Here is a 16,429-nt window from a genome sequence, read left to right as displayed (position 1 = left end):
TCTATAATTTAAACCTTTTATATAATCTATAATATATTGTTAGATTTTGAAATTTATTTTAAATCGTATAATTCATAAAAGTATACGGAATACATTTTTTAGTTCTAATTTACAAAATTAAAAAATAAATTTTCTGTTATTAACTATGGACAATTTAAACTTTTCCTGTACCTGTAAGAAAAAGACATGAAAGCGATAAAAGAAACCGACAAAATAAAATGAAAAATTTATATAGTTAATCGTGAAAATTCTTGACTAGTTTTGCTTCCAATAAAAAGAAGAATTTCACACCTATACTTTTTTAACAAAATTAAAAATTTATTGATCATGTAATAAAAAAATTATGTTGGATGGTTTTAAATAAATAGTAGTAATAAGTACATTAAAAATACTAATAATTATGTTATCTCCTAATTTTAGGTATTTTGTTGCTTTACATGTTGTTCTTCTAATTAATTGTATTTTCACTCCCTTTTTAAATAACAGATCTCCGTATGAAAAACTGCATGACACTTTATATCATTGGTCTATTTTACGTGTTTTTGACTGTCTTTGTTTCTCTAGCAGTATCACTTCTCACGTAACACAAACTTGATGAACGTTCTATTTCTGGTATTTTTCTTGGTTTTCAACCTAATACTAAAGGTTACATTTTTCTCGATCTTAAAAATCATAAAATAGAGGTCTCAAGACACACTATCTTTTATGAAACTCACTTTCCTTACAAATTGAAAGATGAAGTTAACAAGAACCCTAACAATTTATCTTTACTCATCCCTTCTTCTTATGCATCCACTTTCCCTATGATAATTACACTGCTGAACCGATATCTGTCACTGTTGAACCGGTATTTGTCACGGTTGAACCGGTATCTATGGCACCTACGGATCAACTCATCCCCAATTCAACTCGTCCAAGATGAACCCTACCTATCTTTATGAATTTCACATTGATCTACCATCTACACAGACTGTAAGTACAAGATATCTTATCTTTATTTTTTTGTCTTATAATGCTCTGTCTTCTAATTTTAAACATGTTTTTTCCTCCTTTACATCACACACTAGGCCTAAAAGTTATGAAGAAGCTTCACAACATCCATGCTGGAAAGAAGCTATGGAAGCCGAACTTGAAGCTCTCTCCACAAAAAATACATGGCAACATGTTCCCCTTCCACGGGGTAAGAAACCCATTGGTTGCCATTGGGTCTACAAAATCAAACACAACAGCGATGGCACCATTGATGGCTACAAAACACGCCTGGTTGCCAAGGGCTACACACAGCTGGAAGGACTTGACTTCTTGGATCAAAAGTCTGGGTGACCTCATGTGTTTTTCTTGGTCTTGAAGTTGCTCGCAACAGTAATGACATCCACCTCTCCCAAAGGAAATACACTCTTAACCTCCTACATGAAACATGAATGTTGGATTGTGCTCCTGTTTCTACACAATGGTTCACTCCTTACGCCTCTCCAGTGAACAAGAATTGTTGTTGAATGAAGAAGACTCCTCCTCCTACCGGTGCCTAATTGGGAGGCTCATCTATCTTACCAATATAAGACCCAATATTGCCTTAAGTGTCAACAAGCTGAGTCAGTTTGTTTCCGTCCCTACCTCTACTCATCAATAAGCAGCCTTTCGAATCCTAATAATCCTACGATATCTCAAGAATGCTCTTGTTTACGATATCTTTTTTTCCTCACCAAAACTCTATCTAGTGAAAAGCGTACAATGACTCTGATTAGGCCACCTGCCGTGAGACAAAAAAAAATTGTTACTGGTTTCCCCATATATATAGGGAAATCTCTTATCTCCTGAAAATCAAAGAAACAACAAACCATTTCCAAGAGTTCCTCTGAGGCTAAGTACATGGCCATGGCTGCCACAACCTGTGGACTCCAATGGCTCACCTATCTGCTACAAGATCTTGGTGTCTCCTACACACAACCGCCAACCATGTATTGTGATAATCAATCTGCCATCCAGATTGCATCCAATCAGGTTTTCCAAGAACGTACCAAACACATCGAGATCGATTGTCATATTGTTCGAAAAAAGATTACTGTTGGACTCCTAAAGTTGCTTTCAATCTCATCTTCCATGGAGAATGCTGATATTTTCATAAAATCATTACCTCCATCCACTTTTCAGCTTATGCATCCCAAACTGGGAATGAAAAACATCTATTCTCTGTTTCTCACCACAAAGCTTTTCTTTAAGGTTCCACTTTTATTTTGTTTTTGTTGTTTAGCTTCTTCTCACGCGCAATCTTGTTTTTTTTTTCTTCACTGCCGTTCTTGTGCATTATTGTGCAATCTTAGAAATTGCTGTTTATTGTGATAAGGGAACTAACCCTGCTATAGATTATAGTTTCATTTTATATCTTAAAATAGTAATATGATACTGAGGCACAAATGTCTATTATTTATTAATTAAGACCAGTTAAATTATATAGATACATTTACTTTTACAAAAAATCATTTAAATTGTGAAAAATTTAAGTATTAATTCTATTTTTTTATTTCCTCCTTTCTCTTATTAGGAATAACAATAGTTGCCTAAACAGCCTAACTGTTTATCAAACATGTATATATAAAATTATTCAGACAGCAAGAATGGTCATCCATAATTTTATTGTATAAATAACAGAATTAAAAAAGAGATATTGTATACATCTTTTTTGGGTCCAGAAAAAAAATAAAAAAATGCGTATATTGATTTGATTTTGTAAGCTGGGCCTAAAATAAAGGACTTTTGGAAGCAGAGTGAGGTGGTTGGGCCCCCATATTTGGTGAAAGCGAAAAAAGAATAAAAAAGGAAGCCCTAGGCAATAAATAGAGAGTGTATTCAAGTTCAGAAAAGAAGGAAGAGGAAAAGAGGATTGGAGAGTGGCCACGTTTAGCAACAACCAAACCCTCTCTGTTCTTCTTCATCTTTTTCTTCTTTAGGGTTTTAGCTTCATCTCATTCAACTAAGCTTTTCTTTCACCTCTGCAATGAGTAACGACAAGGACACCTTCAACGTCGCCGATCTCTCCTCCGGTACTCCTTCCATTTCTCTCTTCTCTTTTTTTATTTTTTTTATTTTATTTTTTCGTGCTTCACACGTTTGATGTTCTATTGTTCTTAATTTCTCCCCGAAGTACTCAACGAGGAAAATAGAGCGGACCTAGTCAATGCTCTTAAGGTTAGTATCATCTTTTTCTTACCACTGCTGCTACTATTACTTCTACTAATGTTGTTATTTATATATGAAGCTGAGATTAAGATTTGAATTTATCGGGATTTACATGTTAAATCTGGCTATTTTTATTGTTTCTGAGATTTTTCAATGTTTAATTTTGCGCAGAGCAAGATACAGAGTTTGGCCGGGCAACACTCCGATATTCTTGAGTCGTTGTCACCTATTGTCAGGAAGCGTGTTGAGGTTCTTAGAGAGATCCAGGTATAATAGTTAGCCCGTCACCTGGGTTGTTTAAATTTCTTGTTCGTGATTTTTTAAGTGTTAATTGTAGTTGTTGTTTGGAATGTCCTTGGTTGGGGTAGGTGTGAAGTGTTGTTATTCCCTTGCATATAAGGTTTTGTATTGATTGATGAGATGCTTCGAGATAACATTTTGGTGTTTTGGAGCTTCCTCCTTTTAAATTGATATTATTATTTTGTCATAATTTTGCAGGGCCAACACGATGAATTAGAGGCTAAATTTTTTGAGGAGAGAGCAGCACTCGAAGCCAAATACCAAAAAATGTATCAACCACTGTACACGAAGGTGAAACTAACTAAGTAGCATTTGCCGTTTTATTCTTTGCCTGGACGTGTAGCTTAAATGAGTTTCATTATCTGCTACTTAAGCTGTGCAATTGTCTTTTAATCAAATTTATAATTGAAATCGTGATTCTTAGCTCTAGGGATGTTGATGTAATAATAAAAATATTATTTTTTTCCTTGTCATGGTTGACTGCAGCGGTATGACATAGTAAATGGTGTTACCGAAGTCGAAGAAGCGGCAGTGAACGAAAAAACACCCGATAGTGGGGAGGATGAAGGTAATAATACAAATACATGAGTTTTTCTTTTAACAGTGTTTCAATTACTTAATATTTGATAGAAGTATTTGCTTAACAGAGAAGGGAGTGCCTGCGTTTTGGCTTACTGCAATGAAAAACAATGAAGTGTTAGCCGAGGAGGTTAGTTCATTTGGTTCAGCAGTTGACTTTTTTTATAATGTACATTTTGCAACGTATTTTCATTTTATTAGTTTTCTCATTGTTCCCTTGCGAAAACTAGATTTCAGAGCGTGATGAAGGTGCTCTCAAGTTTCTCAAAGATATCAAGTGGAGCAGGATAGAAAATCCTAAAGGATTCAAGCTTGAGTTTTTCTTTGATACCAATCCTTATTTTACTAATACTGTCTTGACTAAAACATATCATATGATTGATGAGGATGAACCAATTTTGGAGAAAGCAATTGGGTAAGATTCATTAATTGTTTTTATTATACTACTATAAATTATGATGCCACATCACTGTTACCTAACCAGTATACTATCATGTTAAATTGGTTGGTGGTGTGTATTCTTTAATAAATTTGCTTGCTGAATTTTGTTTTTTAATTTCTAGGACTGAAATTCAATGGCACTCAGGAAAATGCCTGACACAGAAGATTCTTAAGAAAAAGCCCAAGAAGGGTTCAAAGAATGCTAAACCAATTACCAAAACTGAAAGTTGTGAAAGTTTCTTCAATTTCTTCAATCCACCACAAGTTCCTGAAGATGATGAAGACATTGATGAAGAAGCGGTACTGGTGTTGAATTAAACAACCAATCAATTTGAACTTTATTAACGTTGCTATGTGCAACACTGTTTATTTTTTTTTTTGTGCTTTGATTAATACTTTTTTTGTTCATAGGCTGAGGAGCTCCAGAATCAGATGGAACAAGACTATGACATTGGGTGAGCTTGATTATCGTTTACCAGTGTTTGTAGTTGCATGTATCAGGTTTCCAACATGTTACTCATCTTCCAATATAAAGTATTTGTTGACTTTTGTTGCAAACCGTGCATCTTTGTATTTATTGTAATCTTGATGGAACAAGACTACGCAATCCTTTTGTTTATCGAAATCTTGATTTTTAAATTTTCATTGTCTTGAATCTTGTTATATTGTCATGCATGTTTAGGTCAACAATAAGAGACAAGATTATTCCCCATGCTGTGTCCTGGTTTACTGGAGAGGCCATCCAGGGGGATGAATTTGGAGAACTAGAGGAAGATGAGGACGATGAAGATGTTGAAGAAGACGATGATGAAGAGGATGACGAAGATGATGACGAAGAGGATGAGGAAGAGAACAAGATTAAAAAGAGGGTATAATTTGTAATTTCTTTAAAATGTTAGTACTGGGTTTGTTTTCTGTCTCAGTTTTGAATCTTACACACTCTTTTTTGTGGGATCTCCCCCATTGTGTTATGTCGCTGCAGTCATCAGCACCCAAGGTACGGAACTTGTGATATAAGTTGAGATATAGATTGTTTTTTCCTTTCGTGCTCCTGCAACTCACATGACTTGGTTCCTTTTTTTTACTGTGTAAATCTTCAGAAGAGTGGAAGAGCACAGCTTGGTGAAGGTCAGCAGGGTGAGCGACCTCCAGAGTGCAAGCAGCAGTAGAAGTATATTTCTGTGGAGATTTATTTAAGAAGTTGAGTTTTATTGGTATTGGAGAATATCTGATGTGAAAGTGGGTTTAATACTGTTTTAATGTTTCTTAATTAATTTCCTCCCTAAATTTTGGTTGTCTGGATTTTTACTTAGTCCCTTATATTATTTTGCGCTACGTACAGAGAATGTGGTTATATAGCATAAAATTGTTACAGCAATTATCCGTGCCAACACTTGTCATGCGTGCAGGTGATGACCGACAACAGTGACGCATTAACTGAACCGCACGGATCTTAACCGTAACCGTTACAATTATCTATATGCATTCTTTAGGTATTTCTGTTCTCTTGTTTAATAAATAAGCACGTGCAGTACAAGTAAAAAAAAAAATTCTAACAGAAATAGAAAAGGAAAAATACAAATCTATTTCTTCCGGCATAGGCACGGTTATGCGAATTTAATTTGTTAAAAATAGTAAGATTTAAATTTAAGGAAAGAACATAATTTTAATAATGTATTGTATGATACTATATATATTTTTTGAATTGGGATGAGATGAAAGAATTGTGTTTATTAAATATTCTTCTGTTCCTTAAGTGTGAAATATAGTTTTAACATTTTACTAATATATTATCATCCAACTAAGTACATAATTGTATAGGGTTGAAATGTACTAGAATATTAAGTAGGATTGAGATCTTCAATTCTATTTGGAAATTATCTCAAGACATAAAAAGTCTACAAAAAGGAAAAGAATAGTGTGAATTAAGATGTTATTAGTAGGGTTGTGTGTTGTTGTAATAAACATTGTCTTGTTGATTGTTTTCTTGAAATTTTCATGAGTGAAGTATCAATGTATATTTTGGTTGGGATTATAATTGAATGAGTTAATGTAATATGTATTGTTTTCTTAAATTTTTCATTAGTGATGTATCAATGTATATTTTGATTGGGATTATAATTGAATGAGTTAATGTAATATTTTTCATAAAGTTGCAAGCAAACACCAATTTTGCAAAACTCATTACTAAGTTTGACATTAGCTAAGTAGAAAGGAGAACAATACATCTTCAATCCAACTTTTCTCATCTTAGAGTAAATCAGGAGTCCACTATTCACAGGTGTAGCTATATCAATAGAAATATAAAGTGTAACAAGCACAAACACACTTAATTATCATACATTTAGAATGAAGCAAACTTAATTATCATAGGACCTAATAACATTAATGTACTTCAAAAATTATCAAATACATTTAGTACATGATAAATTAACAAATTATGATTCTAAAATACATTAGCAGGAGCCTACAATAATAGCGGTCTCTCATGGACGGTAACTTAAGTCTGATGTAGGGTCTTGAAAATTTTACACTTAATCTTGTTGTCCTTCAAGTTCCCTGAGATGGTTGTGAAACTTTTGGTTGAGTAGGGAGAGATGGTGGAGGGGGTGCGGTTGGAGCTGCCTGACTTGGAGCTTCCTGAGATGGGCCTGGTGCACTTGGAGTTGCCTGACTTGGACCTTGGTCAGATGGGCTTGGGTGAGATGTCTGTGGGTTAGATGAGCTTATGTGGGGTGGCCTTGGGCGAGATGACCTTGGGTGAGATGGTCGTCTCAAAGTCTTGCATTGAAAAATCATCTGTACAAGCACACTATTAAAGCCTTCAGAAATATTTTTCACAAGTGAGTCACATTTTGGAGTGAATGTGAACCTCGATCTGGACCAAAACCTAGTATAGGAAAATAAATGATTTCAGAACCTAGGAATTGGTGTGCGTAAATGATTTCAGAACTTAGTCAACTCAAATAAATGATTTTAGAACCTAAAAATGGTGAGCATAAATGATTTCAGAACTTATGAATGATGTGCAGAAATGATTTCAAAACTTAGTCAACTTAAAATAAACGATTTCAGAACCTAAGAATGATGTGCATAAATGATTTTAGAACCTAAGTGATGGAAGAGGCCCCAACACCAATCCATTGAAAGGTCACCAAAATGTCAAATTGAGGCAACCACTAAAGTTATGGTCAAAGAGGGGTCAAGATGACGCATTTAGCCTAAGTGGAGTGTAAGGTTCTAGAACTCCTAACACATGAAGAATTTTAGAACCTACCTCACATGTGTTGAATTTAGGAGCCACCTTCCCATGTGCCAACATTTGAATTTCCCTCCAATTCTCTTTTCATATTCAATCCACTCTTGCTATATATAGAGGAGCTTGGGTCATGTAAATTCAAGATTAATTGAATAGTGAAATGCTGTCAAAATCGTGCCATTCTCACTCCTTGCCTAAACTCTCTTAGGAATAGACTTTTAATCTTCAACCGTCACCTACAAAGGGAGTTGGCCGAACCACTCTTACTCTTCATACTTTTCATGCACCTCCAAGGCTAACATCACTCTTAGGATAGCCTTGTTCCACCATCAATCCATGAAGCTTCAACATTCATCAACAAAAACCGCAAGAAAGGAGACACAAATTCATCATTTGATATCATGAGCATAGGTTCTACAAGAGCTAAATGTCTTCTCTCATTTTTGTGTTTGTGTTCTTCTTATTTCTGTGTTGTTCATCACTTGTTCATGTTATCTTGCTGTTTTTTGCTTTTTAATTTGATTTAGTTGTTGTTTTAAGCAATTCAATCGGTGCAAAATGTTCAAATTGTTCTTGAGCTTCTTAGTTTCATATTTTGTGTAGGAATCTATATGAAATTGTGTTGCTGTTTTGATTTTAGGTTGTTTGAGTCTTGTTTGAATTTTGTTCGGTTCATATGATTTGTCTTGAGTCATTTTATTTTCTGAATCCTTTGATGTTTTATCTAGTCATGTATTTCCTAAATTTGTCATCAAATCCTTGTTGTGCTGAATTTGTTGATAATTTTGGTTTCTTGATTTAATTTGAGTCCAGATTTATTTTTCTGTGTTTATTGATCATTTGATGCATTTTTCTTTTAGTTTGAGTTCATATTTGTATGCTAGTTCTATACAAATTCATATACATCTACTTCATTGTGTTTTTGAAGTTTCTTATTTTTGTTTTTAAATTCCAGAATTAGGACTCCTCTGTTTTTCAAATTCTGCTTGTTTTTTGTTATGAAATTTTAATACGTTGAAGAAAAATTCTGAAAATCTGGATTAATACAGTTTGTTGCGTTAGAAAATCAAGAAAAAAAGAATTGGATGAAAAGACAAAATAGAAAAAAATGATAAATAAAAAAAGAAAAGACAAAATAGAAAAAAATGATAAATAAAAAAAGAAAAGAGTGTATTCTGGCACCAAAATATACGGTAGTTGAACAATGGTTTTGAAAAATTTATCACAATTATTTGGTGCATGTTTTTGGTGTGATTCCAACGCCAAAATCTTACTAAGACATTGAATCGTTTGTGGTTAAATTTTCAGAAGCAAATTCAAAATAGCCAGCTCATCATAAATATTTTAAGTCACGCTTTCTGAACCTAAAATTTTCCAATAGTGCTGTTTTGGTTTTTCAAATCAATTCTAGTGCCTTTCTTTAGGTTCCTTTTGTGTGCCACCCTTTATTGAGTGTTTATTTTTATTTGCTTGTCCAATATCATTCTAAACTCTTTCTAAGTTGTGTCACATAATTCAAATCCATTTGTTGTGGTACTGTTTTAAAATTTAATTTGTTTCTTGCTTTCTTTTCTTGACCTCTAAATTGTTGGTGGATAAATTCAATTGGTGCTTGTTAAGTAGAATTGTTTTTGTGGTAAGACTACCTCTACTTAGTAGGTATTGTTTTTGCCTATTCATAAGAGGCTAAGGCAAGGAGTAACAACAAACACAAATACAAATACCAAACACATACACTTTGAAGGACACAACAAAGAAGAGCAACTACAAGCCAAAGGAGTGCATAGTATAGAAAGCTGAAATTTAATTTGAGTTGTAATTACATTTAACCTTTGTTTAATTAGTGGATTAATCACGTGTAGACGGTGAGTATGTCTTCAAAGACTCAAAGTGTCTAGAAGCCTCACCTAGGAAACGTCTAGTTTAAAGCTTTGTAGATTAGCAATCTTTAATTGTGCTTAGCTAGTTTGCTTTACGTTAATTACTTGTATAGCTTTGTTTAATTGTTTACGGTAGTTACTTGTTTAACTTTGATTAATTGCTTCGTTTGTTAATTGCTTTGCATTGTTTTCCTTTGCATAAAATTTGACTTTTCATTCCTCATTGTGGTCTAAGTAAATTACTTAGAAAAAGATTTGTGTGAAGTTTTTGAGGGATAGGTTTTGGCAAGGAAAGACTTGGTACTTAAGAAGTCCTAGTGACTCACCCCTCTTTCCTGGAAAGCTACCTTACTTTCCTTTTCTTTCTTGAAGTAAAATACTTTTAAACACAAAGCTTTAGTCATGTCAACTCACTCTTATAAATCTAATGAAAGTGATATAAAGTCCATCAAATCTCTTTTAAAACAATTAGCCAATGACTTTCAATCATTCTCATATAGACAATTGGAAAACGAGGTACAAATCAAAGAGTTGAAAATGACTAAAGAAAAGGGTGAAAACTCTCAAAAATCTAAAAAAATATGTTCACATGCATCTAGTTCTTAAAATCATGATTCTTTTGGGGAAGAAAGCCTTAGGATAAATGAATATTATCAACCACCCCCTAGGAGAACTAGAAGAGATATAAGAGAATAAGAGAGCCTAAGAGAGGTTAGGGTAGATCTACCTCATTTTCATGGAAAAGAAAACGTAGAAGTCTATTTAGATTGGGAAATGAAGGTAGAACAATTATTTGCTTGCCATAGAGTAAGTGAAGAGAGGAAAGTACCCTTAACCACTCTAAGTTTTTAAGAAGATGCTAGGTCTTGGTGGACACAAAGAGAAAGGGAAACTAATGTTAGAATTGGCTGAAAATCAGAAATACTCAATTGGGATGAACTGAAGATGTGTATGAGAAGAAAGTTTGTTCCGCTTCTATATGTGAAAAAGAATAAGCTTAGAGAAGAAATGAAAGAGCTTATAGAAAAAGGAAGAAACTTTATAAATTGAGAAAAAGAATATATTAGAAGAGAAAAAGAGGTTAAAGAAAAATCTCAAGCTCTTGTAAGAAGGAAAGTTAGAGAAGAGAAAGAAAAGAGAGAAAAAGTGATGATAAAAAAGGACACTACAAAAACCTCTTTTTTTGAAGTTGAATCAGATATCGATGACATTTTATCTTCTCTAGAAAACCCTTGTGAGGATGTGCTTGTAGAGAAATATATGTTTGGAGCTGAGCCAAATATAGATATAAATGTTTCCTCCATAGAAAATACCAAAGAATGTTTAACTAAAAAGGAAGAAGAGGAAACCAACAAAGAAGAAGAGTCTTTTATGACACCCCTTGAAAGCATAGCTGAAAAAGAATCCTTAAAGGGGGATTGCAATACTTTGAACTCTTTTTTTCAATTATATAATGATCACTCTTCTTTACAAAAATCTCAAAAACCAAACTTTGTGATGTTGTTGCCTAGCTTGGGCAATATACAATACAAAGTGAACAAAAATATTTTTGAAAGAGGTCTTATGTTATTCTTTAAAAAGAATTTCAAAGATAAAAGGCCTTATTTTTGTTTAGTTTTCTCTTATTTTAATTTTCTTTTAAAAAAGAAATTTATCTTATGTTTGTTTGATGTTTACTGTAGATGGACATTTGATCTAGGAGGACGAGTATAGTTGTCAACTCAAGAATAAGGTTGCTATTCGAGATCGACCATGTAGATCTGAGGATAGATCCTCTCGAGAAGGAGGAGATGATGGACACCATCCAGCCACATACATCCCCCTACTAATGACTGTTGAACCAAGTAGTGTTCAAGATTTGAAGAATCCAAACCCTTTGAAGGATGTTGAAGGCTTGGTTGTGCTTGCTGTTGCTGAGCTGTCTTAGTTAGGATCTGGGGTAGATTGTGTTTGTAATCCTCTCTTTGATTGAATCCAAAGCATAGGCATTCTCAATCTTTTTAAAAGAAAAGTGTTTTTCAAACTAAGTGAAAAACAACCGATTGTTTTATACTTAGATGTTTTTAGAAAAGATTGAAAACTATTTTTCAAATGGTTGAGTTGTTAAAACCAAAACAACCGATTGATTCGAGAAAACAACCGATTGTTTGTTTTGGTACCATAATAGAAAAACTGTTTTATCTTTGACTGAGCTTTAAATGTTTTAATTGTTTACGCTCCAGTCTTTAATGCTTTGACCAATCTTTTAAATGCAATGAATAAGTTTGTTAAGATTTGATAACAAACAATATCTTTGAATATATTCAGAAAAACAGATTTGAGTAACAAGATTTTGAACACAAGTTTTTGAGTTTTCAAAGAATTGAGATTGCTTAGAGATTGAGATTAATCATAGTGTGTGATATAGGATTTCTGCTTGTATTGATTTCAGATTTAATTCTGTAACAAGTGTAATCCTTGTATTCTGTTGAACAAGTTTCTTCTGTGTGTTTGTTGAGAATTGTTGTGTGTTCTTGAGGGGATCAAGATCAACATTCTTAATGTTGGTGTGTTGGCCAAGAGAAGTGTGTGTCTTGAAGGGATCAAGGTCACTTTCTTGGTTGTGGTGTAAGTGATCTAGGTGTGATTGCTTAGTGGAATTCCTCAGTGGTTTTTGAGAAGACTGGATGTAGCTCTGGGTTTAGAGTGAACCAGTATAAACATCTGTGTACATTTTCTCTATCCCTAACTCTTTAAATTCAGTTTTGATATTCGTTTACTGGTATAAACAACCGATTGTTTTACTGGTGCTGTGCTTTTAGCTTTGTGTTTTGAAAAACTAATTTCTTAATCAAGGTTTTCTCGAAGTAATTTCATTCAAGGCTTAACAGTTTGTGAAAACTCCCTTTAAACAATTCACCCCCCTCTAGTTTAAAGCCATATATTCTAACAATGACGAGGACGAAGCCTTGGATTTGAGGACAAATCCTTTTCAAGAGGGAGGGGATGATGGAAGAGGCCCCAACACCAATCCATTGAAAGGCCACCAAAATGTCAAATTGAGGCAACCACTAGAGTTATGGTCAAAGAGGGATCAAGATGACGCATTCTACATATCATAAACTTTAGTGTAGAATAGTTTTTTACATTTTTTGTCAAAAGTAGCATAGTTTAATTCTTTTGTATTTTTGTTGAAACATGTAAAGTGGTACCTAAAATGCTAACCTAAGTTTAATTAGAGTTTCCTATTCCTCATTGAACTTAGGTCCAACCCACATTTAGCCTAAGTGGAGTGTAAGGTTCTAGAACTCCTAGCACATGGAAGAATTCTAGAACCTACCTCACGTGCTGAATTTAGGAGCCACCTTCCCATGTGCCAACATTTGAATTTCCCTCCAATTCTCTTTTCATATTCAGCCCACTCTTGCTATATATAGAGGAGCTTGGGTCATGTAAATTCAAGATTAATTGAATAGTGAAATGCTGCCAAAATTGTGTCATTCTCACTCCTTGCCTAAACTCTCTTAGGAATAGACTTTTAGTCTTCAACCGTCACCTACAAAGGGAGTTGGCCGAACCACTCCTACTCTTCATACTTTTCATGCACCTCCAAGGCTAACATCACTCTTAGGAAAGCCTTGTTCCACCATCAATCCATGGAGCTTTCACATTCATCAACAAAAACCGCACGAAAGGAGACACAAATCCATCACTAAGAATGGTGTGCAGAAATGATTTCAGAACCTAGGAATGGTGTGCAGAAATTATTTCAGAACCTAGGAATGGTGTGCATAAATGATTTCAGAACCTAGGAATGGTGTGCATAAATGATACCAGAAGAACTTAGGAATGATGTGCATAAATGATTTCAGAACCTAAGAATGGTGTGTAGAAATGATTTCAGAACCTAAGAGTGGTGTGTAAAAATGATTTCAAAACCTAGGAATAGTGCGCATAAATGATTTCAAAACCTAGGAATAGTGTGCATAAATGATTTCAGAACCTAGGAATAATGTGCATAAATGATTTCAAAAACTAAGAATGGTGTGCAAAAATGTTTTCAGAACCTAGGAATGGTGTGCATAAATGATTTCAGAACTTCGTCAACTTAAAATAAATTATTTTAGAACCTAGACATGGTGTGCATAAATGATTTTAGAACTTAGTCAACTTAAAATAAATGATTTCAGAACTTAAACAATGTTTTTGGGCACATTTTACTTGTATATCATATCAACACTGCACCTAAAAAGTTGACTATGCTCTCTAAAATGTAAGCATCAATAGGCAATGTTGTGAAGTTGTATAAGGTTAGGAATTAAGCGATCAACCAAGTACAAACATTTAGGATTGAACAATAGGGAGCAAAACCCGAAATTACATGATATAAGGAAACTGCATTACATCTGAATCTTACATTTTTTTACCTTATCAATCAAACTGCATTACAAACTTAATTTTCAAATGTAACAGTGGTATTCCATGGACTTTTTAAATATGCCATGAGTAAAAGAACAAGTATGAATGCTTGCCTGGGAGGTAATGCAATCAAATGTTTGAATGCGACATCATTGACTTTCTTTATAGTCCTCATCTCCCTCTCTCATGCTTGGGGATATGTCATTTCGGCTGCCCTTCACATTAAGGTTTTCAATTTTTTTCCCGGGAATTTCTTTTTGAAGTTCGCGTACAAGTGTCGAACACAAAACCGCTGCACTGCCCCAGGTATGAGTTCTTGAATGGCAGGCAACAAACACCGTCAAAAGACATATACAATAGTTAAATGAAAATTATACACAAACAAAATCAACAATTAACAGCAAAGAATATACCTTTTGTTGGTCAGACATGAAAGTGATGCCTTCACGTACATCTACACCCCCAACATCTTCAATTAAAAGTTGCAAAAACTAGGTCCAAGAATCTTTGCATTCAACCTCAACTACAGCATATGCTAGTGGTAGCATCTGATCATTTGTGTCCCTCCCAACTATTGTTGACAGTTCACCACCATAAAAGCCTTTCAAGAAGCACCCATCCAAAGCAATTATGGGCCTACAAGACATAAACCTATCCTTGTGGCCTTTTAAGCACACATAAGATCTGCTAAAAACTTTTAACCCATTCATGTCTTCAACTTTCACTTTCACTGTAGACCCCAGATTTGCACGCATGACCTCATGTGCATAGTCATAAATTCGTTTGTACTGCTCTTGAAATGAACCATGGACAGTCTTCAACACCATGGCCATTGCCCGTTGAGCTTTTGACTTACTTATACTTGTGTTCCAATTTTTAACAACTTTATTCCTTACATCATTACTTCTCAAATTTGGATTTTGACTTAAAAGAAGTCTCTAACCTCCCACTCAACCATTTAGTGCTCAACAAATCAACCTTAAACTGCCTAGCACATGTATGTACATCATTTAGTTTTGTTAATTGCCAACAACTTGTTGAGGGTAAGAACCCACAATATGCAAACCATTTACATTGTCCTTGTTCTCCAATACAACACACACGAACTCTCGAATTATCATTTTTTACTAATTTCAAGTTCCTCCCTGAATGGACAACATAAGTTCTAATGATATCTTTAAATGCTTCCTTGTCTGTAAAATAGGTACCCAAATCCCAAGAAAAATCTGTCATGTTTTTTGGCATTTCAAAGGATGGAAATTTACCACCTGTACAAATATCCTGCTCACCATCTTCAAATTCGTCCATGCTGTCTAACTCTTCTGATTCCCACTCTGTATCTAACAACCCTCTATCATGCACAAATGTTCCTTCACTTTCATCATCATCACAACCCAAATCCTGCAAATCATTTGTACAATTTGGTTCTAAACCTTCAATAGGATTACTGACCTGCCTTTTACTTCTGCGCCTATGCCTAACCTAAGGATTAAACCCTAAACCCTGACCCTGACCCTGACCATCACCCTGACCCTTATCTCTAAAACCCTCACTCTGAACTTCAATTTCACCTTCAATAAATTGAACTTCCCTTAACTAAGAAGAATCTTCTGACACATGTCCACCATCATCATCACATTCCATATCTTCATGAATAAGTGTACCAATACCCTGACCACCATGACCTTCTTCCTCCTCACCCACACCTTCTTACTCAACATTACCTTCAAGACCTTCGGGTTCGACACCACCATCATCCTCAACATCACCTTCAACACCCTTGGGTTCCACACCACCACCATCCTCAACATCACCTTCAACACCTGTAGGTTCCATACCACCATCATTCTCAACATCAGTTTCAAAACCTGTGGGTTCGACCACACCACCATCCTCAACATCAGCTTCAACACCTGTGGGTTCCACACCACCTAAAACCAACATCACTTCTGCCTCCGCAACAACATGCACTAAAAATAAATGAACCTCACCATGTGTATTTGCAATTTTCAGCATTTCTATTGCACCACCATCATCAACCAATACCTCAAATCTATTTTCCAACTCTTCACAACCTCCACGTGAATACCACATCTTTTGTCCTGTTAAAAACCCCATGTTCTTTAGGATGCCAACTATTTCAAAGTAACTTTATCTATCACCGTCACATGACCATGTTGATGTATCACCACCAACATATCTCGCATCACAAAATGTCCCACAATGATGGACCACAAGCTAAAAATAACCTATTCCATGATATGAACTTTATAAAAGGTATTCCTGTGAAATATAAATATACACATGGCAACAAATAACAAACAACTTACAAAGCAATCCTTCAGTTAATTATGTCAGAGACCAAATGTTGGACCACACATAGAAAAATCTTGCA

The 16,429-nt window shown here is 34.6% G+C and overlaps 1 protein-coding gene and 1 pseudogene across 1 annotated transcript; one reads left to right on the top strand and one right to left on the bottom strand.

The window, feature by feature from the left end:
• The first annotated feature begins 2,772 nt into the window (after positions 1-2,772).
• On the top strand, positions 2,773-5,784 carry LOC137807219 (nucleosome assembly protein 1;3). Its single transcript, XM_068607725.2, has 12 exons — positions 2,773-3,041; positions 3,143-3,186; positions 3,349-3,444; positions 3,676-3,768; positions 3,964-4,045; positions 4,125-4,186; positions 4,287-4,471; positions 4,620-4,797; positions 4,909-4,952; positions 5,180-5,366; positions 5,480-5,494; positions 5,598-5,784. Exons 1-12 carry the CDS (start codon positions 2,996-2,998, stop codon positions 5,664-5,666), a joined length of 1,101 nt encoding a protein of 366 aa, XP_068463826.2. The 5' UTR covers positions 2,773-2,995; the 3' UTR covers positions 5,667-5,784.
• A 1,263-nt stretch (positions 5,785-7,047) lies between these two features.
• On the bottom strand, positions 7,048-16,152 carry LOC150028814 (uncharacterized; annotated as a pseudogene).
• Between the last annotated feature and the right edge of the window lie 277 nt (positions 16,153-16,429).

This window comes from Phaseolus vulgaris, chromosome 3, assembly GCF_051622355.1.
Source record: "Phaseolus vulgaris cultivar YP4 chromosome 3, ASM5162235v1, whole genome shotgun sequence".
Taxonomy (NCBI): Eukaryota; Viridiplantae; Streptophyta; class Magnoliopsida; order Fabales; family Fabaceae; genus Phaseolus; species Phaseolus vulgaris.
The sequence above is the reverse complement of the archived record's forward strand: the minus strand, read 5'-3'. Positions and strand labels throughout refer to the sequence as shown.

Excerpts from the sequence above, each read along its gene's own strand:
- LOC137807219 (XM_068607725.2), top strand. The coding sequence starts at position 2,996 with ATGAGTAACGACAAGGACACCTTCAACGTCGCCGATCTCTCCTCCG. Across the intron at positions 3,187-3,348 it reads ACCTAGTCAATGCTCTTAAG|AGCAAGATACAGAGTTTGGC; the intron begins GTTAGTATCATC and ends AATTTTGCGCAG. Across the intron at positions 4,798-4,908 it reads AAGACATTGATGAAGAAGCG|GCTGAGGAGCTCCAGAATCA; the intron begins GTACTGGTGTTG and ends TTTTGTTCATAG.